The sequence below is a fragment of the Capronia coronata genome (assembly GCF_000585585.1).
Source record: "Capronia coronata CBS 617.96 chromosome Unknown acBCG-supercont1.1, whole genome shotgun sequence".
Classification (NCBI taxonomy): domain Eukaryota; kingdom Fungi; phylum Ascomycota; class Eurotiomycetes; order Chaetothyriales; family Herpotrichiellaceae; genus Capronia; species Capronia coronata.
The window spans coordinates 3019315-3044661 of record NW_006912893.1 but is presented as its reverse complement, the minus strand read 5'-3'; the positions used below and the strand labels follow the sequence as shown (position 1 = coordinate 3044661).

Sequence of the window (25347 nt, the reverse complement as noted above, 5' to 3'; positions counted from 1 at the left end):
CAGGGCGAAGGACAGGTAGTGTAAGGTAGCGTAGAGTGACAGCCAGAGCGCATGGACCGAGCAGGAGGAGGAGGAGGATGGAGGTAAATATGAATTCCTTTTCACATGCCAATCCGGAACATCAACCGTCAAATTACAGTCGAGTTATTATGGTCACAACAGTACTTAACAAATCAATTACAACCCCGATTGCTTCGGCCGGGCAGTCTATTCCCACGCTTCATCGGAGAGATCGGATTCGGGGGGTCCAAGCAGAATGCCAGTAATACGTAGTGCGTTACGGGGTATATGGTCACGCTGTCCCCCGGAAACTGGAGGCCGCGGCACAACCACGTACTACGACTGCTGGCAACTCCTATTACCCCAGTGGAACCACGGGCAAATGTACCATGACGCATGCCAGCTGAGTGAGAGTCTTTTTATCGACCTTTTCATTCGTCCTTGAGTTGGGTCAGATGATTGTTGATGTGGAAGATGACTTCCGGTGGCAGCAGATGTCAGAAAGCCGTTGATGATTACTGGCCAATATGTTGCAATTGCCGAGGCATCTTTTTCGTTCCCTTTTGGGTTCCTCCCGTCCCGCTGGCACTGAGTGCGATTGCACTGCATGTGAAGCCGGCGTTGCTGTCCTCATACCCTGCTAGCAGGTTTGATCGCAATGGGCCTTCTGCCTGTGGGACAAGTGCAAATCAGGTCAGGTACGTTCAGTATTTACAGCAGTTAGGCCTATCCTGCTCTTCACGTATCTACATTGTCATGCGCCTTCCCGTCTTGTCGTCGTCGCTCATACATCGTTGTCGTTGTTGATGGTTCGTAGTCTCTCCCCCAGTGAGCCAGGGTCGATGCAGCCGCCGTGAGGATTCTTATTCTATTCACCACCGTTTGCACCGGTATTGGCACGTTCTCGCAACCGCCGTCCCTCCATCAGGCCTCTCAGACCTCGTTTCTGCAAACCAATGACAGAGCTGATGTCTCCTGTCCACATCTCGCGTGTTTCTCGTCGACTCTTATCAGCGCGATCTGCATTATTTTCTTCCTGTGCGGATGCCTCATTGTCTGTAGCGGGACGCGAGACATCAGTCGACGTGGAAGCTGAGGTGGCCGTCGAGGTCGAGTCTATCGAGCTCGTCTTGCCGTGACCTTTTAAGCCTGGTTCTTCGTAACTCGTCGCCAACTTGAGCCCGGCCATCTTCCCTGCGAATGTTTGGTCGCCAATGGCTGTGGCTTCGCTCTCCCGCCGGCCTAGCGATGACATGATGCCGCCTGCAGCACCCGCCAGGCCCCTTCCACCGCCTGCTGCCATTGCAGCCGCATTGAACACGGCCGCTGAATTGCGTCCATCCAAAACTTCGTGCAGCCGCTCGACAGTTGCTTCCAGAAGCCCATCAATCTGATAAGGCCGCGCCATCTGCAGGAGCGAGCATAGAGTGTGCGGAGTACACAAAGCCGACCCGACCGGCGGCAAGGAGGATGTGTACAGATAGTGCAACAGTAACTGGATTGTCGCGGCCATGTGTGGTAAATACAACGACCGTGGCCGGCTTGAAGCAGGGAGTGACATTGTATTGGGAAGATCGACCAGGGTTCTGTTGGTCGATCGACTTAGTGATCGCTGTGGATCCAGGATCCCGTCGGTGCCAGCCGCAGACCCGGACGGTCCCAATCCGTTGGTCACACTCGGGGTAATGGTGATGGAAGAATTGCGACTGGCTTGCGAGCGAGCAATCGGCCTCAATGTCGCCGCATCCGACATACTGGCAGTCTCCTGTGTGGTGGCGGATTCGATCAGAAGCTGGTTGAAGAAGGGGCCCCACCGTCGCGAAAGGATGAAGGAGTTGCAAGAGATTTTTTCTCCTCCTAAAGCCACGATTTCCATGTCCGCAAGCTCTGTCAGGCTCAATGCTGCTTGCCCAAGTTGCTCGGCTGTGCTATTGAATGGTCGCCCGCCAGCTCCCTGGGTGGGCAGGGTCGCTTGCAGTGATGTAGGTACAACAGGAGCAGATACCGAGACATAGGCAGATGTAGGAGCATCCCTGCGTGGGTTGTCGTACAGGCCAAACGCTTCCAGCTCTACCATGCACACATGGCTGAAATTGATCCGGCGATGATTGTAGTCGTCCACCAAGCTCCGTTTGCGGTGTCCCAGAATCACAAATGTGTTTCGACGATTCCATAGAACCCCTCTGTTCCAACTTCCCTGCGAGAAGATTGAACCATTCGTGTCGATTCTTGTCCACGTCAGTGTTTTCAAGTCCAGCGCCCACAGCGCGTACTCGTGTTTCGAAGAAGTCAGATACGTCCCGCTGACCACGAAATGACCGTCAATGATGCCGCCGTTGGGGAAGCGCAGACCTGGCGGAGATATAGGTCCTGCCATTGGCTTCTCCCTGAGGGAGCCATCAGGCAGCCGGATCTGTAGCTCCAGTTTGACATCTAGAAAATTGTAATTGGAATAGATCAACATCGACGTGCCCGCCCGGGAACTGGCCTTGGGATCCTTGAGCGGGACCCCTCGTCCAATATTCTCGGCTGACAACCCAGTCAATGGAGCCACCATACTTTTATACGCTCCACATTTCCGATCCCATGCTGTGGTATTCGTCCATGTCAGGCTGCGAAGATTAAAGACGCTGATCTGCTCAATGTAGTTGTTGATCCTATCTTGACCTCCAACCACAATCATTTCCGCACCGCCTGTTCCATCCAGGTGAACGCCCAGCGTTCCCGAGTGAGGATCGGCGGAGGGAGGGTTGTGGTGAATGGCCGAGAGAGGAGCGCTGGCAGAGGTAAACACCGCAGATGACGGGAGGATTGTTGCGCAATGAGCATACCGTCCCTGGGGATTGTCGGAGGTCGAGATCAGCGTCCATTTGCGGGTGGGAACGTCAAATACGTGCACGTCCGACATCACCACCACCTCAGGTTGGGGTTCCCCGGTGGCAGGAGTTCTGCTGTGTATCGCGGGTGACATGCCACCATAGCAAACCAATTTTGAGTCTCCCAGCGCACAAACACTGTGGAAGTACCGAGGAGGAGGGATAGCGCCCAGTGCATCGATCTTGACCCAGTGACGGCGGATGAGATCCAGTTCGTAGAGGTCGGCCGTCAGTTGTGGTTTGCTCCGTGAATGTATCCGACCGCCAAAAACGTAGAGTTTGTCCCCGAGTATAGTCGTAGTTGCTCCTACCAAGGCCGGGGGCTCATCGCCCGTTGTTCTGTGAACATTGCATACAAGGCCGGACAGATTGGTTGGTGGAGCACCTTGCTGAGGGACTCCAGGCGATATCCCCACGTTCCCTCCTGCCGCGCTCGCTTTTTCCGCTGCCCCATTTGGAGCCTCACCACTGGCCTCAGAAGCTACCAGGCTCACCTGACTGTTGTTCATCGCTGCCCTCTTCTCATCTACCAGTTGGTCTGAGATATCATGAATGCCTAATGTCGTCGCCGTCGAAATGCTGTTGACTTCATCCGAAATCCGGGAGTATCGTGCCTGGCTGCTGGCAGTGGGTGTCGCGGAGCTCGACGATGAACGCAGTGTATTTATATCGGAGTCTGACGTAGCAGGCCGGAGCTCGCGCGCAAACGGTTGTGCAAAGTCGGGGATTATTATGGGGACATAACGGGGCAAACGTGTTGTAGTTGTCGACTTGGTGGTGCTGTCCTCCGCATAATCATGGACGGGCAACTCGGTGACTTGATATTTTGAGATATCAATTGGGATATGCCGGGACTTGACAATTGTATCCTGCCCACCAGTAACCACAGGTAGTGATGGGTTCGGCCAGAGAGTAAGGGCACTGTATAAAGACCCTGAGTCACCGCCGGTGGCCGACGGTGGAGTCGGTGGCCAGTTCTGTTCCTCAGGCGACGGTGGATCAAGATGTGAAGTCAGGAATCGTGAACCGTGTATCCACGGAAGTGATTCCTGCCTGCCAGCAACACCTTTACGTCGGAACCTGCCCATCATGGTCAGCGGAACCACATCCTCAGCACAGACAGATATTCATGAAACCGCTAAATTGGTCGTGGGAGGAGGGAAGCACAAACAAAAGGAAGAAGACATCCTTGAAGGCAAAGATAGGAAAAGTGTTGGAAAGAATACCTAAGCCACCAAGGTCTCGCTCTCCCCGGACTATCTCTTGTCGGAAAGGGACGAACACAAGCTCGCCTGCTTGACAAAAGAGGTGAGGGCAGGCGGGCAAGTTGCCAATCGGCCGAAGGGATACCGCATACGACGCAGGACGAGAAGGGACGCTACTTACCGGCAGACAAAGAACTTGTCTCGGGATCGCACTTCTTCGATGGAGGGCAGTCGTCAAAGCCCGTGTCACTTTGGCGGGGCGTCAGAAGAAAGGGGCGTCTGGAGAGAAAGCTGGTGACAGACGCCAGTCAAAATGAAAGGCAGGCTCGCAGAGGTCATCCGAGTGCAAGACGAATGAAGAAGACGAGTCTCTTGAGGTCTGTACCACACTGGCCCCTGGAGTAGGAGAATTCAATGTTAGTACGTATTGTGTAGGGCATGGGATTTGTGTAGCAGGATAGTACTCTGCAGTTGTGTCCTGCACGGTCTAGACAGGCTCATGCGCCGATCGATGCCAAGCCGGCATCTGGCACTGCAGAATCCGACTTCTACTTCAAGTTGAACGTATCGCAACCACTCCTGTTAGTACGAGAGTACCACCAGCACCAAGGTGGTCCTACATAGGTAGTCATAAGCACAGTATTGCGGGTAGCACTATCTCACGGTTCCTACAATGAGTCCCCGCTGAAAGGCGGTCAGGTACAATGTACTACACCACTGCCATCTGAACTGTTTATCTGCGCGTACCGCTCCTCAGATCTTGGGTTGTTGGCGAAATGCGGGCCGGCATTGGTGGCTTAGAATGTCCATGCAATGCGATATCTGCAACGTCGGGAGCGAATGCGCATGCAGGATGCACCTGCCCCTGAAGCTTCACGTGCCGGGTCGCTCACTGGACGTGGTAGGTTGAGGCCACAAGTACCATCGTTGGATCGGAATCGTACAGACTTGATTTCCACATCAGAACTCTCATTGCATCTAAGTCAAAAATCATTACCGCCACTGCGGGACATCCCGTGTTGTGGCCAAGGTCACTCGCTCAATGGCAGTAATTTTATAGGAGGTCGACATTCCAAATCATCTCCCTTCTCTAAGCCGCAGTGGTCTTTTCCTTCGGTAGTGGTGTCACGCGCAGGTATGGCTTGATGATCTTCATCTCTGGCCAGATTTCCTTCGCTTGCTCGGTCTTGACGCTGGGGTGAACAATGACATCGTCGCCAGGCACCCAGTTGATCGGGGTGGTGACTTTGTGCTTGTCGCCGGTCTGGAGGGAGTCAACAATTCGGAGAACTTCCGCAGTGTTGCGGCCGGTCGAGGCTGGGTAGGAGAGAATGGTGCGGATGACCTTCTTGGGGTCAATGATGAAAACGGATCGGATGGTGAAGGCAACACCCTTCTCATCAACGTTGGTGGCATCTTGGTGGTCGATCATGTCGTACAGAAGAGCGACTTTTCGGTCCTTGTCTCCGATGATGGGGAACGACAGGTGGCTGCCGCTGATCTCGTCAATGTCCTTGATCCACTGGCCATGGCTGTCGATGGTGTTTGCGGAGAGGCCGATCAGCTTCACTCCTCGCTTTGTGAACTCTGGCTCCAACTTGGCGAACGCGCCCAGCTCAGTGGTGCACACTACAATACTGGTCAGTATGCGAACCCTTCAGAAAAAGAAAGCCATGCCGCTGTACACAGCCTGCGCCTTAGGGATTCGGCATTGTGACAGAGGAAGCAAGGCCTCGTGGAACATACCAGGTGTGAAATCTTCAGGGTGGCCTGTACGAATCCATCGTTAGCCTCTTGTCCGTAGCCTTGATGTGCATGTTTGCTCTTACTGAAAAGGACAACCCAGTTGTCACCAATAAACTCATGGAAGTCAATAGGACCTTTCGTAGTCTGGGCCTGGAAGTTGGGGGCAATAGAGCCGAGGCGAAGTCTGGAAAGAGACGTTAGCAAATGTGCATCCTGAGGAAGTGTGCCAGCTGCGTCAGAGTCGCTGTAATCACGTACGGTTCGGCGCGTCCTTGAGCAGACATCTTGGAGGTGATTTCGGTAAGACTGAGAAATTTGGGAGCTGAGTCAAGCTATGAGAAGAGTTACTGAGGTCGGCAACGTTGAAGACTATGGTCTTTCAGGTAAGGCAGCGGACAGTTGATATATAAGAATGGTAGGTGATGCCAAAGCAGCAACGACAAATCTTTTTCCTGACCCGTCTTGCGGCGGGAAAATCCCTGCGGTGGGCGCATCTCTGGTTGCGCCGATAGTATGATGTGGGCGGGGTCCAGGATGGCATCAGCGCACGCAACAGTGGAGGGGTCGAGCTGCGGTGAACTCGGTGGACGACGTTGGAGAGCAACCCAGTCCACAGGCTCTTTTCGCACAATCAGCGGGCGAGCAGAGCACGCAATCGATACACCACCAATCCGCTTTCGATATAGTGGCTGAGGTGGAAGAGCGAGACTTTGGCCCAGTGGCTATTTTGCGCCTAGCGTGGTAAAGGATGTATCATACCAGACCCAAAGTGGCCAGACCTTCGACGAGAACTCAGCCTCGAGAGGCGTCGCATCACGTGAGATTAGGAGACTCAATCACGTGCCCGGTGCTGTATCTTCAGCGCACTCTTGAGGTGGGTACTTTTGGCAGGGGTGGGATACGGGACTCTTTCTTAATAGCAGTGGTTGATAGGGGGATTCTTGCATGGCATTGAGAACCCATCTTGCCATGAAAGGCAACAGCTGGGACTATGCGACAGTCACTCTGGGAAGGTAAGAGCTCCATGGAATGCGCATTATAAAAAGCATGGGATCCTGGGTAAACGTTGTCACCACGCAAAACCATCAGCCGTGCGAGCGAGGTAAGTTGTTTGAGTAACGCGGGAGTGATTTCCCAAGCGCTCTTGCAATTGAAAAGTATATCATCGCATGTGCGTCTCCCACAAGGGTTCTACCTCCCGGCCCTTTCTAACTATAGTCGCTGTTTGTCAAAGACTACGGGTAACCTATGGACTTGACACACTCCGGTCGATCCACGGTCGATCTACCGGCTGCTGGCCTCTCCCAAGAGGCCATCGCTCTGGCTGGACACTGCTTCAATGCGGCGAGGAGTGGAGAGATAAGTGTATTTGAACAAGCTTTACCGCAGGGATTACCGGCCAACTTGACAAACGACCATGGCGACACTTTGGTAAGCCATTAGTCCTAAATTCCGAATCGGAAAGCGTCTGACAAGGGGCACGTGGCCAGCTCATGCTTGCCGCATATCATGGCCATCTGCAGTTGGTCACACTGCTAGTCGGCCACGGAGCAGATCCCAACAGGCTGAATGACAGGGGCCAGTCGCCTCTGGCTGGTGTGGTTTTCAAGAATGAAGCAGAAATCGTCAAAGTCTTGTTGGAGGCTGGTGCAGATCCCGAGGCCGGCGAGCCCAGTGCACTGGAGGCCACCAAGGTACAACAACCTCTTTCTTGGTCTGGAGATCTGCGGACTGACAATGAACAGGTGTTCAAACAACAGGAATATGAGAGCATGTTCACTGAACAGATAGCGAAACTCAAGGCTGGTCAGTTGAGGCCATAGTTGGACCGTAGGTGTTGAATTATGTATCCCTGATGCCGTGCTGTTCCATACTTCTTGTTCTGGAATCATAGTTCGTGGATATATCTCAGCCGTCGAGCGAGATTTGCAGATGAATTGTCCCCAAGGCCGTGAAACCTCATCAACGCCGTAGCCAAAAGTCTCGACATAATGCAGGGCTCCTTCAATAGATCAACTCGTTATTGATATGCATGTCCTGGCTCGTGATCTTTCCTTTGCTGCCGCATGATCTTCTCAGAAGGAACTTTCAATGTCGATGGCTTCGGATGACATGAGGAGCACCATTCATATTTGCGATTTTGAAGCATGTGAAGCTGGTGGCACCATTCAGCCACGGGTGCGGAGGGTTCAAGGGATACCATGGACGACGTTCGGGAGGTGGAGGTGGAGGAAGAAGGCGTCGACTTCGGTGTTGATCGTTCATGTGGCATTTGTATTGCCTTCTCGTAGTCGGCATAGAATCGTTGTGAGCTGGACATCTCGTTGCACTGTGCGAGTCTGAGCCTGGTGAGGTGGAGCCCGGAGGGATTGCGTATGTGAAGAGGAGGATATGGGTAGATCTTTGGTATGAAGATGTTGTGTAGAGGGCCAGGGGCTGTTATAGTCAAGGCGATGGATGTTTTGATTTCTCGTGGAGGGATGACGTCCACAATCTAGGGCATTCAAGTCGTAACGCGTGTTGTTTAGGGGGTCCCAATGGTTTACAACAGTGGCCGGCGTTTTTGTCCGCCCCAAAAAATTGGGTGTTTGCAAATCGCGATGCCAGAAGGTGGCGGTGCAAGAGCAGGAGAAAACTTTTAACGACCAGGTAACAACACGTGTATTAGTACTCTGCCGTGGAGAATTGGCGCTCAACTCGGGACATGTAAGAGATAGAGGACAGACATGTCAAGAGCCAGAATCGAGAAATGATCAGCGATCAGAGCAGCACCCAGATGATGGCGTGAGGCATTCAGGTACTAGTAGTCATCAGCATCACAACACACTGCAGCGATAACATGAGGAAACACTGCCGGGACTAAGATTCCTAAAAGAGAGGAAACCCCAATACTGGAGGCCAGTGCATGAAGCACATGTAACCAGCGGTCTGGGTGTTTCGTTAGTATGTCTCGAATGGTGTGAGGAGAAAAAGATGGATGAGGTGAGGGAGTCCACCTCAGACTCCATTTGTGGTCCAGAGAAGTTTTGGTCTCAACGACTTGATGCGGGCAGCGAGAGTCCAGGGGCTCAGCTGAGAAAGGTTCAAGCCGCCACCATCACCACAGGAACTGCGAGCACAGGACAGTCATGGGAATATTTTTAGACACAGACAAGCGACTTGGGACCGGCTGCACTGGTTGCTGCAAAGTTTGGCAAGTAGACACTGTCGCTTGTTGATAATGATGAGAGCAGATTGTTCTTGCTCCACAAATCAAATCGGAGAGTTTAGAGAGTTCCAGAGCACTTAAAGGACTTGACACTGCAGTGGGTGAAAGGGATAGAAAGCAGTGGGCAGTGGGCGGCGGACCCCTTTTGGCGTACCAGCAACGATTCAATCGCAGTGGGGATTACACACCCTTTAATAACAGTGGGCACGACCCAGAGATACTGTGGTCTACAGAGTAGAAGGTCTCTCGTATCCATTCTCATAACCTTTCGTGCAACATAGAACAATCCTGGTTGGCGACAGAGCCCTACGAGAACGCATATTCACTATTTGACCGCACACTATGTTGGAAAGACTCCCTGCATCTGTGATCGGAATTCCTCTTGGACGCAGGCTCTGAAGCTGCCGCTACACCCCAGCGAAAAAGGCCGAGACTCGTGTGCTCATGAGCCCTGCCGACTCCTTGGGACTCCGAATGCCCTTCCGCGAATCCTCTGGCACTGCCACTGCCACTGCCTGTTGTTCCGTTTTGAGGTGGTGACAGATCGATTGCCTGGATGTCGGTCAATCCTGGACGTGAGTTCAAAGTCAGGAATAGCAAGAAAGCTATCCAGTAGTTGTCGTCCAAATGCGTGTCGGCAAAGTGGCTGCCGACTCCCGTCAAGGGAAGGCTCTCATCGCGAAGTATGTCCAATCCGGTATCACATACACCATGCCCATAGACTCTGAGTCGTTGATGTATAGGTCCGTTCAATCCGAGTCAAGACCAGCCAGCACGCCAGCAGCCGGAACAAAGAACGTCGTGCCGGTCAATGGCCTAGAGAAATCCAGAATGCGATCATGCAAACCTGGCGGGTTCCCCACAAACATTCGCTGCAGCATCTTCTCGATGACCCACAGCCGCGATGAATATCCGATGAAATAAGTGCCAAACTCCTTCGCGCCCGGGTTGCCGAAAGGCATGTTGTCTCGCAAGATACTATATTCTTGACCATCTTCTCCTTCAATAGTAGCCAGCGTCTTATGCGCCGCCTGCTTCCCTTCTGGAGCATCATCTAGCTCAATGTTGTCCAGCTTAGTACGTCCGATCACGGCTTCCTGCTGTTCGGTCGACAAGGCGCGCCAGGCCTTCAGGTCGTGCACGTACTTTTGCACGACGACATAGCTACCGCCCACCGACCCTGCGTCTTCGTCTTGCGTGACGATGATCGATTCGTCGACGGCAGGACCGACCGGGTTCGCCGTCCCATCAACAAAGCCAAGGAGGTCCCGCACATCGAAGTATCGAAAGCCCACGGTCTCGTCGACCACAGTCACGGTATCACCTAGCAGGTCCATCAGCTGCCGTTCAAATTCGAAACACAAGTCCCGTCGGTCCGCTCGGATGTGGAATAGGAGGTCTCCTGGAGTCGAGATTGCCGTGTGAACTTTGCCTTCGATTTTGCGGAAGGGGTGGAGCTCTGCAGGTCGGGGCAGGCCGTTGGTGATCTGGTCCCAGGCCTCGCTGCCAACACCAACAGTACAGGCAAAAGAGGCCTGGAGATCGCGGAAAGCCACGTTTTTGGTAAGGTCGTCGGTTTTTGCGACCGTGGATCGGACAGTCTTGACAGCATCGGGATCGTCTTTGTCGTTGATTGTCAGCACGAGAAACGTCGCTGATTGTGTAAGCGGCGCGTCGACACGTTGCGGTTCGATAGGAACTCGACCGGAGCCGCCCATCTTCGGCCTTGTCGCCATTTCGGCGATTTGGACCATTGGACAGGATTGCAGTCGAGGTGTAGCCGGCCGCCGGTTGTCAGCACCCGCCTGCCTTGTCACCCGTTGTCGTTGTGGTGTCTCACAACCAGAGAAGAACCGTGTCGATATTTGTCTTGGGCGAATCCCGCACGGGGTGCCGGAGCGAAGTCGACTCCTGTTGTAAAGTGAGGAATACAGGATATTCCTCGTTCCGATCGGCTTCATGCCAACAACCTTGAAGCCACCCCAGGGTGACCGCTTGATTTATAAACGCTGCTTGTTGCTGACTTATGAGTACCTCGCCATTTGCTACCCCACTAATGGCGGCTGATTGTCCTTTATTCCGATTGGTTTTTGCGACTTGTCGAACTCAAGAGTGTTATTAACATAATGGTAGAGCCTTATCTCGGATGATCGTCGGGCGTGTCAGCGCTCACATGGAGGTTGCGTGATGGTGTCTGGATCTTGAATATTACCTCTGTCCAACAATGACCATGATGCATCTCCTGCAAAGGCGTACGTATTTCCGGTGTCATGGCCACCTCCGGAGGGTTTGCCGCATCATTGTTTACCCTCACTGGTAGAAGGTTTGAAACCCCTGAACAAGTTGTCGACAGCTGAGTCAGTCGTCCGCATGACGAGCTGTCAACTGAGGTACCTAAAAGGTAGGTGGCTTGTATGTGGAAGGGGACATACCGACCGTCGACTTGAATCGAGGCAGATGAGTGGCCTGTCTATAAGTAGTGCACAGCGTATAGGTATGTTTCCTAGGTTGACGCGCATGGCTTAGACCGAAGAACACAGAATTTCACAAGTGAGAGAACATGTCTTGGAGCTGATCTGCAGAACCGACACCCCCCGATACCATGTCACGTAGGTTGGCGAGAATTGAGAGCAAATGCCAGACTGAACCATATTCGAATTTCCCTATTATCCGATCTAGTGAATATACAATTCTGCAAACCCCTTTGACGTGAAGAACAAGAACAGATGCAGGAATTCTCCTGTTCAGTTCCTTTTCCTTCCCAGATCCCGTCCCCAGCCGACGCCTTGACAACAAATCTTTGCTTGCTGAATATGAGGGGAGTTGTAATAAGACAGCACTGATGTGAAGAAACATTGCCTCTTTTTCCAAACATCTCGTCCGGTTGTTATGCATCCCTTTTAGTAAGGAACATCGTCTTGTCGTCATGTCTCCTTCTGCCTCCCCAAGAGCGTTCAGACGGTGCCTGACGGGCTACCTGCAGAATCGGGTTTCACTGGGGGTTCTGTACAGAGGTTGAGCGGACGCGGGTAGGCTCCAGCCTCGTCTCGACGGGGGTACGACGGGCGTTGAGCATTGGTTATGACTCGAACCCATAGGGGCGGGCTTTGGCATAGGCTGTCAACATTTGGTAGTCCAGGGGTCTCCAACCAGTTGGGGAGCCTGGACCTCTGCGGAGGCCTTCGGCTACCTCGGCGTGCCTTCCAAGCATCAAGCGCACTTGTGTCTTGCAGCCTTCATTTCTTATTTCTGTCGGCCTGAGCTTTCACATAGGCCGACACCAGTTCCTTCTGAAGCTGTGGTGGTGCCCGTTCGTAATGGCTGAACTCCATGCTAAACTCGCCTTTACCTTGGGTAGCGGCCCGCAGGTTGCCGCTGAAACCAAACATACCCTGAAGACTGGCATCGGCCCAGACGGTGAAGTCATCGACACCAACCTCGGTATCATTGATCACGGCGTTGCGTTTTTGTAGTAGACCAACGACATTGCCTTGGAACTCGTTCGGTGCTGTGACCACCGTTTTCATCAGTGGTTCTAGGACGATAGGGTCTGCCTGTATGAAAGCTTGACGGAAAGCTTGTTGTGTGGCATTCTTGAAGGCCATTTCACTAGAATCCGTCATGTGAGTGGCACCATCGTTGATGACCATAGAAGTCCCCAAGACTTTGTGCCCGATCAAGGGGCCCTTTTCGCAGGAGAGATGGAATCCTTTTTCGCAAGCAAACAAGAATTTCTCCGAAATGGCACCGCCTACAACTTGTTCTTCGAAGTGGTTGCCTTCCAGATTGCCCTTCGGTTCCATCCAACCTGCAACACGGGCATAATCACCAGCACCACCGGTTTGTTTCTTGAGGAGATGGTTGAAGTCGACTTTCTTGGTGATGGTCTCACGGTAGGCAACTTGTGGTGGACCAGTCTCGCAATCGACCTTGTACTCTCGTCGCATTCTTTCCACGTAGACTTCCAGATGGAGCTCCCCCATGCCTGATATGATGGTCTGCTCGCTCTCGGTGTCGAAATGGACTCTGAATGTTGGATCTTCGCGCTGAAATCGTGCAATTGCCTTGGAGAAGTTCGGCAAGTCTTTGTTATTCTTGGGCTTGATGCTGAGAGAGATGACAGGCTCCGGGACGAACATGCTGCTCATGCTGTAACCGAGCTGGCCGTCGGTAAAGGTGTCTCCAGATGCACAATCAATGCCGAAGACTGCGCAGATCTCACCGGCACCAATTTCGGACACTTCTTCCATTTCATTAGAGTGCATCCGCACGATTCTGGGGATCTTGACCCTCTTGTCTGTCCGAGCATTGAAAACATTCATTCCTTTCTTCAACTTGCCTTGATACACTCGGATGTAGGTCAGCTGTCCGAAGTTCGACTCTTCCAGCTTGAAAGCCAGTCCCACAAACGGTAGCGAGTTGTACGGAATGAGTTTGACAGGGGCTTCCCCCTGGCGACGATCCAAAGCAGTGTTGGTGACTTCGGACGGATTGGGCAGATAATCGCAGACTCCATCCAGCATGGGCTGGACGAACTTGTTGGCAAGTGCAGATCCCATGAAGACGGGTGTGAACTTGAGGGAGATGGTGGCTCGTCGAATGGCATCTTTCAACTGTTCGACTGTGGGCTCCTGTTCGTCCAGGAAGAGGTTGGCCATTTCTTCATCGACATCGGCAAGGGTTTCAATGAGCATTGCCCTTCGTTCTTGTGCAAGCTCTTGAACCTCGGCCGGAATTTCGTCCTTGGTAACTATGGTCTCCCCGTTCTCGCCTTCGGCATAGAGGGTCTTCATCGTGACCAAGTCGACAACCCCGTGGAATTCGTCCTCGGCGCCAATGGGGACCTGTACGGCCGCTGCAGCGATCTTGAGCTTCTTGTTGATCTGCTCGACGGCTTTGAAAGGATTCGCCCCCATGCGGTCCATCTTGTTGATGAAGCTGAGTCTGGGAACGTTGTATCTTCTCATCTGCCGATCAACAGTCATGGTCTGACTCTGGACGCCTGAAACGGCGCACAAGATCATCACAGCACCATCAAGGACTCGGAGAGCTCGCTCGACTTCGATCGTGAAATCAATATGTCCGGGAGTGTCGATCAAGTTGATGTGGTATTTCTCCTCTTTTCCATTCTCCTTCTTCACCCAGTCGCAGAAGGTCGCTGCCGATTGGATGGTAATGCCCTTCTCTCTTTCCAGATCCATCGAATCCATTTTCGCACCAACAGCGTCTTTGCCACGGACCTCATGAATTGCTTTTATGCGCCCTGTATAGTATAGAACTCGTTCGGTAGCGGTCGTCTTGCCGGAGTCAATGTGCGCCTAGTTGGGTGAGCTAATGGCGCGAACTAGTGGATGGGGAGTCATACTGCTATTCCAATATTCCTGACTTTTGATAGACGATAAGCCTCCTCTGGAGAAAGATTGTCGATGATGGTCTCTTGAGACAGTGCATCAGAATCCTCTTGAGCCTCTTCAAGCCTGCTTCACGTCAATCCGAGTCTGACAACAAACCTTGGAGCTTCCTTACATAGCTGCTGCTGCTCCTGCCGCGCCCCGTCGCTGTTGCTGCCACCACCGTCGGTCGAGCGGCCGTTGGGTAGCTTGGTTCTTCACGCCTGCGGAGAATGTCTGCAGAGCCGCAGTGGAGGCACACCGTCGACAAACCCATTGTCGAGCAACGAGAGACTGAGGCGCTCGTGAAAGACTTCCGAGCAGCCTGGAGGGCCCTCGCACAGCATTCGAGACACTCATGTCGACCTCACCAAATACTCGTTGTGGTGTCGAAGTTGAAGTACAATGACCTGACACCCGCCCCGAGTTAACTTGAACTGCGCTCCGGCAACTTTTTTTGGAGCAGCTTCGGTGCCAAGGGAAGTTGAAACAACTTGAAGGCCATTCGCGGGCGCACCCGCTTTCGGGAGCAGAGTGATGCCGCCCTGTACCATCACCGGCTTGCGCGAACTGGCTGCGTTACTCTGTTAGCACTCTCGATCTTACTACATACTAAATTTCCCCGTTATTGTCCGAAGCTCGCCGACGGCAGAGCGACTACGGTCACCATATCACCACATTTGTCTCCCTGTCTTTCAGTGATCCTCACGCCCAAACTATCATCCCAGCTTTATAGCAGATAGGGCTCATATAAAGCGTTGTTAAGAATGGAGAGAATTGAACAACAAACCGGAGTCGTGGGAGGCGCATACCTAGAGAGATTATATTGAGACAGGCGTGGTATTGGTTTGATATACAAAACGAGCCTTGCACAGCCTTGCGCACGTCCACCTTCAGGCGTTTAAGGGTAAATTGTGTCAACGACCGAAAGTATGCCGACCCAGCATCCCACGACTGGATCCTGCGAAGACCCAAGACTAGTAGAGAGCCAGTGGCCGGCTGGTTAGGCAGGGCTGACTCTATTCATTCTCAACGTTGGGCTCACATGAACGGGGGCGGCAGGGTTCGGCAGCAGGCCCCGATGCACACAGCTTAACGCCTAGACACTGTGTTATGGAAAGTGTTGGGGTAGTTCAAGATACAGATACCCATGCTCAGAGGGTACGTGCATATTGGTTGATATCTGCCGGAACACGAGTGCCTCTCTTGCGACATCTTGTTACTATGGAAAACAAGGTGTATATAAGGTATCACACTTCCTTCACGAAACCAACCTCCACAAGCTTGTCTATCGCAACGTTCAGCGCCTGAACCTTGGTCCTAGTATTCTCCCTGACCCATAGAAACAGCTCCAGCAGTGCTCTTCTGACGACATTGGTCCCCGGCGTGATACGCATCTGCTCCTTTCCGATGATATACACGACTTGAGTCGAATAGGCAAGCTGTATGGCGGCCAGCTTCTCGGCAACTTCGGATTGCTCGAAGGATGGCCGTGCTGAGTCAACACTCTTTTCCTGTAACACAGTTTCCTTTGCTCTGTTCAACATGGTCGACCTGTCTGAGTCGACGTAAACGCCTTCCAGGATGATGAAATTCCGGACTTGCTCGTAGAGTAGAAGTCCCAGGTTTTCAGTGATGACCTCATCGTTGTAGCCGTGCCGAATAACGACGCGGTAGCAATCTGGCATCGGAGCCTTGCTGTTGCCATCACTTCCAATGTAGCACCGAGTCACCGCATAACGTTCTGCAGGGGGCACTGTCGGTATCGCTAACGGCCTCAGATGAAAAAAGATGATGACGTCTGACGCTGCATGAAATTTTTGAAGAAAGTGAATGAAGACTGTGGGAGTGGTGGATGGGGACCCCGCCTTGTCGAAGAAGATACCGACACCATCGATGCGAGTAATCTCCCCTCCGCCAAATGCAGGCAAGAGTCTCAGCTTACGGCTGTGGACATCGGTGCTGTCTGTGGCGCAAAGCATGTGTGAAGGTGGGAAGCGGTCAGTGGCTTCGGCACGCCATTGCTGCTCCTTTCCGAACCGCCACAGAATGAAAACGCAAGAGAGCACCACCGCAAGTGCCAGCGTGAACCATGCTCCTTCGGGAACCTTGGTCAATGCCGATGACAGGAACACACCATCGAAGAGGGCAAAGATTAGCCACATACACCCAACGATGATCGCTGGCACCTTCCAAACGATCAATGCAACAACGGCGACCATGCACGTCGACATGAATGTCACAAGGATGACACAGACACCGTAGGCATGTCCAAGGCTTGTGGTGTTGTTGTATACCGCAGTGACTATGACGCTGCCAATCATCAGTAGCCAGTTTGCAGCTGGTATGTATATTTGGCCGTAGAATATCTTCGAGGTATGCACAGCCTTGATTTGCGGAAAGTAAGACAATTTCATGATTTGAGACAAGAGCTGGAAGACCGCAGTGATCATCGCTTGGCTGGCGACAATGGCAGCGAGTATCGCGATAACGAGTGACGGCCAGAAGCAACCGGGTGGGACCGTGTTGTAGAATGGATTTGTCCAGGCGGTTGGGTGTTCAGATATATATGCGGCCTGTCCAATGTATCCTAATAGTAAGCAGGGAAATGCGAAGAACAGCCATGATAGCTGCACAGCCCGCCGAGTAAAGGCACCAAGGTCCGCGAAGAGTGCCTCACAGCCCGTGAAGGCTAAAAGAATACCTCCTAGACTCTTCCAGCCCTCCGTCCTGTTTCGCATAAGAAAGGCGCCGGCAAAGTAGGGAGAAAACGCCTTGAGCACAGATGCGTCATGTTTGACGAGATTGAAGATTCCAAAGGAAGCGTTGAAAAGCAGCCAGACAATGACAATAGGGGCGAAAGTACTCGCAAGTTTGGTGATCCCGAGTGGCTGTATCGAAAAAAGTGCGACGAGGATGGCGCATGAGACACCGATGATAGTGGGATTCGTGATACTTGGAGAGACGACCTCTATGCCCTGAATGGCACCTAGAACGGATTGCGCAGGAGTCAAGACACCGTCAGACATGACCAGCGCGACACCAAGCACGCCGACAATCTTCAGCAACCACTGCATAGCCCAGGAACGCTCGATAAGATTTCGAGCCTTCTGTGCCGGTTTGCCAAGATCCCCTGTGCGGTGACGTTCCATCTTGATTCTTTGCTCTTCACGAGGATCCCGACGAACAATATTCGCGTACCTCGACAGGAGAGTGAATAGAGCAAACGTGCCACCTTCACCTTCATCGTCGGCACGGAGGATGATGAGACAGTATTTGATGCTGACCATAATCGTGAGACTCCATATGATCAAGGATAGAGCACCCAGGAGGTCATCGTAGCTGGGGTCGGAAGTGAATGTCGAAGAATATACGTATAAAGGGCTCGTGCCGATATCGCCGTATATGACACCAGTGGATTGGTATGCAAGCCACAGGAGCTTCGTGCCACGGAATACCTGTACAGGTCAGCGATGAAAGCAATCCCTTGCTTGGGCAAGCACCATCATACCTGTTTTGTCTTGATATCACGGTCTTCGATATTGTCCGCCTCGGCTTCAAGAGCATCCTGTTTGGCGCGTTTTGCCGCACTGTTGGTACGAAAGCTACCGACACCTGCAACTTCCCTGCTCCGTAACGGGTATACACCGCCGCTCTGCGAGGGTACGGGCTCAATAATATCATCAAATTGGCTTCGCGGTTCAGACATTGCAAGGAATATCGGGACAAACGGGAAAAGCAGAGAAAAGAAGTTGAAGGACTAGGGAAGTATTGGGCACCCGATAGCACTCACTGATACACTGGAAGAGAGCCCAGGTGATAGAACAAGAGGAGAGGAACAGTCTGGCGTGCAACAGGGGAACAGTCTCATATACCTACCAACGCTCTTCGTAGCAAAGCAAGCAAGCACGTGGTGCAATATGCTGCACTGTACGGAGAAGCTTTACAAGTGCCGCTCCTGGTGCATGCGAGGAGCAACACTGCCACATTCAAGCGTCCTTCCCTACGACACTGCTTCTGTTGTCCCACCACCCGGGGAAGAACAGTCCTGTTAAACCACTCATGCCCAGGCCGACGGGCTGGAGAGCAGGGTTCCCAAGAGGCAATCACCCAAGCTTGATGAGAGGGACGAAGAAGCCCAAAGATAGTGTGAGTCTTTGGAAGACGGCGATGGCTGTTACCCCATGTGGGAGCCACCGAGCAGGGTCAGCGAAGGTGGTGCAACGCGGTTGCGGTTCAAAGCTTCAAGCAGATACCGACAGGGCAGTAGGATTACAGACGCCGATATTGCAGAGGCTAGCACAAGTCTCGATGCATATGATAAATGCCTCATAGCAAGGGGTAAGAGGAGTGAGGAGAAGACGATCCTGATCATGGCGACGTTGATTGAAAGACTCTTAGTGGCAGCTCAATCTGGCTATGGGCCAATGACTGTGACATGGACAAAAGCTTGGCCCCCACTTTGTCGACGCAACCCCAGATTGTCGTATCAACTTCCTGGCGCAGCCACCACACAATCCATATCGTAATTCAAATGGATTCGGAGTAGATCTGGCATGTGCAGATCCTTCAATGCGCCTGGCTTGTTGCAAGTGATGCCCACTTTCGTGGGTGGCTGTGCAACACCTCCTCAGAGGTTCTCTACTCTTCTCGGAACAATCACCTGGATGAAGGCCTGCGGCAGGCTGTGTACTTTCCATCAGTCCGATGTGTCGGGTCCCCAGAACGCCTGACCCTTACCATTACTATGCAAAATATAGCTCATGTAAAACAGGTTTCAGCTGTCTGGATGTGTTGTCGTACAAATCATCATTGCCTAGACCGAATACATGATCTATCAGCGTTGCCCCTTACAGTCACTGCTTGGCACCCCTCTCGTCCTTATTCTATTCTCTTCTTGCCCTCTTCCATGAACCCCATGTTGGCTGTGCTGATATTTCGAGCCCTCCTCTCCTTGCTACTGGCTGTAGCCGTAATCAGAGGCCCAATGAGCTTGTCCTTGTGTGCCCGTGCCAGGGCTTGATTGAATTCTTCAAGGGCAAAGTTTGGGGTGTTAAGCTTGGGCCAGTTGACGTAGAGTAAGCCATAGGTGTAAAGGAATTGAAAGGACCAGCCAGCCACCACCAAACATAAAATGACAAGTAACCGCAACGGCCAGACGGTGGCTTCTGGAGATCGTCGAGTGAGAAGCGCGATTAGGATAATGAAGAGGGAGGCTGCAAAAACATAAGGGATGGCTTGGATGATAAGCGGCCGGCGGTCAACGAACATCATAGGCGATCCAACCCCATAAGTCGATGGAAGATAAGCCCCAAGGAAGAGATCGAATCCATCTTGTCGAGGTCCGTCCAGGAAGTTGTTGCGGATATACCGAGTGCAAGAATTACTCAGATCCTGCAACATTCCCACTCTCGTCCGAGTGCCTGTCCTTGTGAAGTCAGTCTTCAAAGCGCCGGTGCCCGAATAAGCTTTTGAGACGACATCCGCGTTGTCGGCCCATATATTCCTGAATAAGAATTCAAAGGCACGATCGTCGCTTATGCGCTCGCCTGGTTGCAGGATACCAAGATCTTGGAACTCCTGTGTCAACGCCCATCGACCAAGCATACTTTGGACGACATTCGTCCTGTCGAGGCAATCCATGCAGTTGGTGCGGACCACGGCTGTCTGCTTCAAGCGGACCTCAAGAGCGCCAGAAGGATCACCAGGCATTTCAACCCCTTTGAAATATTGGCCCTTCTTTAAGCCATCCATCAACTCGTCCAACAAGAGCTCCGCCCGGTGCCATTTTAAGCCTTTGGTCTCGTTGTGGAAGTCAAAATAGATGTAATGCAGTTTGTCCATCATCGAACGTGGGTATTCTGCACTGATATCTCTGAACTTTTCGTCGGTGCGCTGGTCGGCTTCAACTGACTCATCCGGGGAGTTGACCAGTATCCTGATCATCTGCTCGTACGCTTTCTTCACGCGTTCTTCCCTGCCGCTCGCATTGACCAAGTTCACCAGGTAATTCTCGCCGTAGATTCTAATCTGCTCAGCGAAATGCTTTCGAGCAGCATCCACTGCAGTATCTACCCCTCGGATCTGAAGTCTTGGTACATAGCGCAGGTCATTGATCTCGGCCCAATAAACAGGAACACTGCCTCGCGTTTGCACGAATGACAGGACTTGGGTCTCGGAAGGCTCGCCGCCAATCTTCCCATTTTGCATGCCTGCGCCCCCAGCGTAACCCGCAGGCGGTCCGGAAACATCGTTCAACACGACGACTTGTTCCGTCTCGTTGTAATTGGAGACATGGCCTTGATCGTCAATCCCGCGAGAAAAGTATCTGGTCCCACCACGGTGCCGTGATCGCCTGGTGATAAGCGCGAAGTTGAAATTGGTCGACTTGAGCCTTGCCGCCCTCACTTCGAACATGCCAAACATAACAGGCAGAATGTAAGGGTCAGCTCCTGGCTGTTGCTGTCCCCTCAACCCGGCCAAAGGTCCACCTCCCATCCGGAAGTCGATCAGGTCGGTCTGAACGAATCTGTTCCAGAAGAAACGATCGTCGGCTCTCTTCCACAATGGCTGCGACGAATCTGACTCGGATTGACGTTGAAAGCTTGAAGTCACATCCAATGAATAAGAAAAGTACATGGGGCCAGTGGCCAGCAGGGTCTTGAGATATGAAAGATAAGTATCCTCGTCGGGATCGTGAACAGGTCGTTCTCGGAGGGGGAGAAACTCGGTTGCGACGACCTTGTAGACCATATGGCCTCGAAGCCTGCCCATGGGTTGTGCCTTTGTGATAACAATGACATATTTGTCCAACTTCAGCTTGATGATACCCAATATTCCTGCAATACTGGAAACGCGCTTTGCGCCCAGCAGAGAGCCATCGTTCAGCCGGATGTCGCCAGAGGGCCTTTCTATGACCAGCGTCGGCGCAGAAGGGGTGGACGGAGAGGTGAAGGCATAATGGCTGGTAGATGCATGGACGTTGATGTCGCGAAAGGGCAGTAGAGTGGCCATGACCGGGGGCGCAGCTCAAGCTCTGCGGGACAAGGCTTTGGTTGTTGTCGCTATGAACTCATTCTCAGCCTCAAGTAGGGAACAGAAAGATAATACAAGGAAGTGGTTTATAACGTATGTGTGATCTACCAGGTTTGGGAACGAGAAGCACAGTGACTGCGGCGACTGGGTGATAAGTCGCACAGACGTCGATTAGCAAGAGTATTGATTTCAGGTGGGAGGCTGGAGGCTGGAGTTTCCCTGCGTCGTCATCCTTGGCTTCCGATTTCACGCCATTTCATCCATGGTCCATCGTCCCCAACTACCCAAGGATTGAGCCACCGCAGACAATAACATCACCCATCAGCACATCCACGATTGTACTTACCCATTACTTCGGCGCTGAACCACGCTTGTAGAGTTGTTTTGATCCTCGAATCCGGAGATACAGCATTGCTTTAAGTCTCGACCAACGAACGCCATGGCCACGAGAGCTCCCGCAGGCCGACCTGGCGCAGGCGGCAGGTTTGCCCAGTTCAAGCTCGTCCTCCTCGGTATGTTGGATCTTTGAGATCGCAAGGGTCACAGTCTAACAGTTTCCTAGGTGAATCTGCAGTGGGCAAGGTACTCTTCCCAGCGACTCCGGGGTCATTTCAAGCAACTAATACCTTTTAGAGCTCGTTAGTTCTTAGGTTCGTCAAAGACCAATTCGACGACTATCGCGAGTCCACAATTGGCGCCGCGTTCTTGACGCAAACGATATCGCTCGATGAGAATACGACGGTGAAGTTTGAAATATGGGACACAGCGGGTCAAGAGAGGTACAAGTCGCTAGCCCCGATGTATTATCGGAATGCGAATTGCGCTGTCGTCGTCTACGATATCACACAGGCCGTAAGTGTCCTCCTTGCGAACCCCAAATGCTGCGGCTGAGAATGTATCCAGTCATCACTGGACAAGGCAAAGTCATGGGTGAAAGAGCTCCAGAGACAAGCCAACGAGAACATCATAATTGCGCTCGCCGGAAACAAATTGGATATCGTTAATGAACATCCCGATAAACGCGCCATCCAGACAGCGGACGCGGAAGCCTACGCCAAAGAGGCAGGGCTTCTCTTTTTCGAGACCTCGGCCAAGACGGCAACCAATGTTAGTGAGCTCTTCACCGCCATCGCCAAAAAGCTCCCTCTTGATCAGGCAGGACCTCGCAACTTGAGGTCAAACCCTCGACCAGGAGTAGATCTACGACCCGAGTCGACTGGCACTCAAGGCGCTGGAAATTGCCAATGTTAAACAACGCGTCAATGGATTTGTGCTCAACTTTGTGACCTTTTGATTCAGCTAGCAGGCGCATGGATGGGGACCATTACGGCTGGGCAGGACGCTGGATTTGGGATTGTTTTTGCCGTCACACCCAGAATCAGGGCCAACTCTGGATCTTGAGCTCCAGTTTGGAGCAAACCTTGGACCAGGAGGCCACGAGCGGCATCATGAGGAACGCGCAGAAACATCTCTGTTGGTTCATGCTGCGAGGTCATCTTCTTCTAACCATGGTGATATACTACCCTGAACGGCGTTCTTGAGATCGGTGCCCCTTCCGGCTACACGTATCAACAGATTTTTAATGCCTAGACTCATGTTCCCACTGCACAAGATTTTTAACATTTCTTTGCGGCACGTCCGTTACTGCTTTGAACGCTGTGGCTGTCATGTTCATCTTCTCAAAACAGGGTTCTACCTGCCCCTTTTGTGTCTTCCAATGCCCATGGGCACATCTGAACACATTGTTTAAGCTGGATTCTCTTCGATCTTACACCGATCCTCCACTTCGGTTGCCGGCCTTGTCACCAACCAGCCCGGCCATTTCCAACAGCGCCCTCGCACCATCCTTGTCACCTCCAAACTGTACGCCTCTTCTTCTCGCCGCCTCTGCCTCCTCCCAATCGAGTCTTTTCCGTTGCCTCGTGACCTCGTCCTCACCTTCTCCCACGGGAAAATTGATTCCCCAGACTTCCAGATTGTCAATGTCAAACGTGATCTTCTTCGGCTGCGCGAGCTCGGCATGACGGCTCTGTGCGGTTTCCAGACCGGGATCAGTCACGAATGCCCCACTGCCTGCATCGCCATCGTGCTGAAATGTCGCGGTCGACAGATCTGCATCGACCAGTAGGCTGACAGGGCCGAGCACCGGTGGTTGTGACACAGTGCGCGACTGTTGTGGAACTACACAGCCCAAGGCAATGCCAGTCTTGCTAGAAAAATATGACACGGGGATAGTGTGGTTGTAGGAATTTTCAGGGAAGACTGCCTGCCGGGGTTGAAGCTGGACCAGGCACGCTTTGGGCGCCGAAGGGTCGCGCGATGGCGGTCGGCGAGGGCCAGAAGCTGGGTCGTGCCATCTTTCGGGGAGGTAAGCGGCCAGCGTTATGGGTTTGTTGCTGGTGTTGGGAAGGATGCCGGAAACGATGACCAAAGTTCCTGACCTCCAGGAGAGGACTTGCCGTGAGAAAGAACTGAGGGAGGTGCCGTGCGATGAGGTTGAGTATAGTTGATTGAATCTGGCGCCGGAGCTGAATACATCCAGGAGAGAGCCGGACGGAGAGAAGAATTTGAGCGACATCGTAATCTGGGAAAGAAGGGTGTCATCGAAGATGGAGTCACTGTCCTCCTCAGATGACCTGTATATGGGGGACGGCCGGGGTTCGATTGTAATGACTGGGTCCGGTTCGGCGCGATGCTTGTTAAGATTGAAGTTCTTGCTGAACAGAAAGTGCTCAAATAGTGCGCTAAGAGGTTCGAACAGCCAAGGAGTTGTTGTCGTCACGGTCTTGACGAAGTTTGAATACTTGATACCATTGCTCAGAGGGTCAGGATCAAAGGCAGCGATGATGGCATCAGCGGATGCACGGAGGGCACGTAGTCGTTCCTGGGTTAAGCTCTGACCATAGACCCCGACGGGCGTTAAGGGCTCAATTCCAGCAATGAGCAACAGTAGCATTATAAGCTTCTTCATGTTCTCTACTGGAATGATAGCATGGTGGATTTTGCGGTCTGTCTTCTGGTCATGCCTGAAGACCTCAATGGCGTCAAGCGAATCGAGGGCAGCCAGAGCAAGGTCATCGTCGTCCTCTTCTTCATCGTCATTGGCGGGCTCGTCGATGGCGAATCCCGAAGCATGAGAACTCGCTGCGTTCTCGAACTCACGTTCCTTCAACATGTCTTCCGGTAACTGCTCACTGATGATCTCATCCATATTTGGTTTCGCCTGGGGCGAAGACATGCTGGCACTCCGATCGAACACGGCCAGGCTCCGGAACAACAGTTTGACTTTATCGTGATCACCTCGTCTCAAGATCTTCTTGTACCTACCAGTCATAATCGTGACGACCTTCAGCAGGGCCTCCCTGGTCAATATGCATGGCGCGAGGCTCGGGAATGGAAATGCTCCGAGATAAGTGCACATGTGATAAAGAACGGGCCCTGCGTTGAGCGGCTCCGGTAAGGCCAAAAAGCGACACAGAGTGTCCTCTTTCCAGTATTCAACATCTTCCTGATGGTCGGCCAAGGTCTTGAAGTTGTCCTTGTAATGCGCGATCTCTAGATAAGTGTAGCACTTGGACGCAAAGCGGAGGGCCAGTTCGTGGCTCAGGTGCTCTGGATTGCCCAGAATATCAGACCTCACGTCGGGGTCTGGATCGGATGATAGTCTGACTTACCTATTGGGACCTCTTTCGCTGGCTCTGATGACTGAGACTGGCCCATGTTGGATCATATCCCCTGGCAGAGAGGTGGATTGATAGATACCAGGTAGTCAGGCAGGGCACAGAATACTACATACCTACCTACTACTACCCCCAGTGCTATTGATGTCAGACATGCGGACGAGACTACGCCATGACGTCTTCGAGCCCACCGTACCGAATCATACT

General features: G+C 52.6%; 9 protein-coding genes across 9 annotated transcripts; 2 read left to right on the top strand and 7 right to left on the bottom strand.

Annotated features, from left to right (window-relative positions):
• Positions 1–868: 868 nt before the first annotated feature.
• A1O1_01077 (uncharacterized protein) lies at positions 869–3964 on the bottom strand (the record flags this gene model as incomplete). Its single annotated transcript, XM_007721991.1, has 1 exon — positions 869–3964. The coding sequence occupies one exon, from the start codon at positions 3962–3964 to the stop codon at positions 869–871; it is 3096 nt and encodes a 1031-aa protein (XP_007720181.1).
• A 1207-nt stretch (positions 3965–5171) lies between these two features.
• On the bottom strand, positions 5172–6111 carry A1O1_01076 (peroxidase; the record flags this gene model as incomplete). The annotated part of the gene is made up of 4 exons (XM_007721990.1): positions 5172–5710; positions 5828–5851; positions 5911–6011; positions 6086–6111. 4 exons carry the CDS (start codon positions 6109–6111, stop codon positions 5172–5174), a joined length of 690 nt encoding a protein of 229 aa, XP_007720180.1.
• Positions 6112–7075: 964 nt separating this feature from the next.
• A1O1_01075 (uncharacterized protein) lies at positions 7076–7650 on the top strand (the record flags this gene model as incomplete). Its single annotated transcript, XM_007721989.1, has 2 exons — positions 7076–7258; positions 7318–7650. 2 exons carry the CDS (start codon positions 7076–7078, stop codon positions 7648–7650), a joined length of 516 nt encoding a protein of 171 aa, XP_007720179.1.
• Positions 7651–9784: 2134 nt separating this feature from the next.
• A1O1_01074 (iron-dependent peroxidase) lies at positions 9785–10771 on the bottom strand (the record flags this gene model as incomplete). The annotated part of the gene is made up of 1 exon (XM_007721988.1): positions 9785–10771. The coding sequence occupies one exon, from the start codon at positions 10769–10771 to the stop codon at positions 9785–9787; it is 987 nt and encodes a 328-aa protein (XP_007720178.1).
• A 1500-nt stretch (positions 10772–12271) lies between these two features.
• A1O1_01073 (elongation factor G, mitochondrial) lies at positions 12272–14785 on the bottom strand (the record flags this gene model as incomplete). Its single annotated transcript, XM_007721987.1, has 3 exons — positions 12272–14353; positions 14401–14512; positions 14562–14785. 3 exons carry the CDS (start codon positions 14783–14785, stop codon positions 12272–12274), a joined length of 2418 nt encoding a protein of 805 aa, XP_007720177.1.
• An 890-nt stretch (positions 14786–15675) lies between these two features.
• A1O1_01072 (potassium uptake protein) lies at positions 15676–18134 on the bottom strand (the record flags this gene model as incomplete). The annotated part of the gene is made up of 2 exons (XM_007721986.1): positions 15676–17883; positions 17937–18134. 2 exons carry the CDS (start codon positions 18132–18134, stop codon positions 15676–15678), a joined length of 2406 nt encoding a protein of 801 aa, XP_007720176.1.
• A 1172-nt stretch (positions 18135–19306) lies between these two features.
• Positions 19307–21439, bottom strand: A1O1_01071 (uncharacterized protein; the record flags this gene model as incomplete). Its single annotated transcript, XM_007721985.1, has 1 exon — positions 19307–21439. The coding sequence occupies one exon, from the start codon at positions 21437–21439 to the stop codon at positions 19307–19309; it is 2133 nt and encodes a 710-aa protein (XP_007720175.1).
• Positions 21440–21899: 460 nt separating this feature from the next.
• Positions 21900–22711, top strand: A1O1_01070 (GTP-binding protein ypt5; the record flags this gene model as incomplete). Its single annotated transcript, XM_007721984.1, has 4 exons — positions 21900–21972; positions 22023–22042; positions 22094–22312; positions 22364–22711. 4 exons carry the CDS (start codon positions 21900–21902, stop codon positions 22709–22711), a joined length of 660 nt encoding a protein of 219 aa, XP_007720174.1.
• Positions 22712–23228: 517 nt separating this feature from the next.
• A1O1_01069 (uncharacterized protein) lies at positions 23229–25180 on the bottom strand (the record flags this gene model as incomplete). Its single annotated transcript, XM_007721983.1, has 2 exons — positions 23229–25108; positions 25135–25180. 2 exons carry the CDS (start codon positions 25178–25180, stop codon positions 23229–23231), a joined length of 1926 nt encoding a protein of 641 aa, XP_007720173.1.
• Positions 25181–25347: the final 167 nt, after the last annotated feature.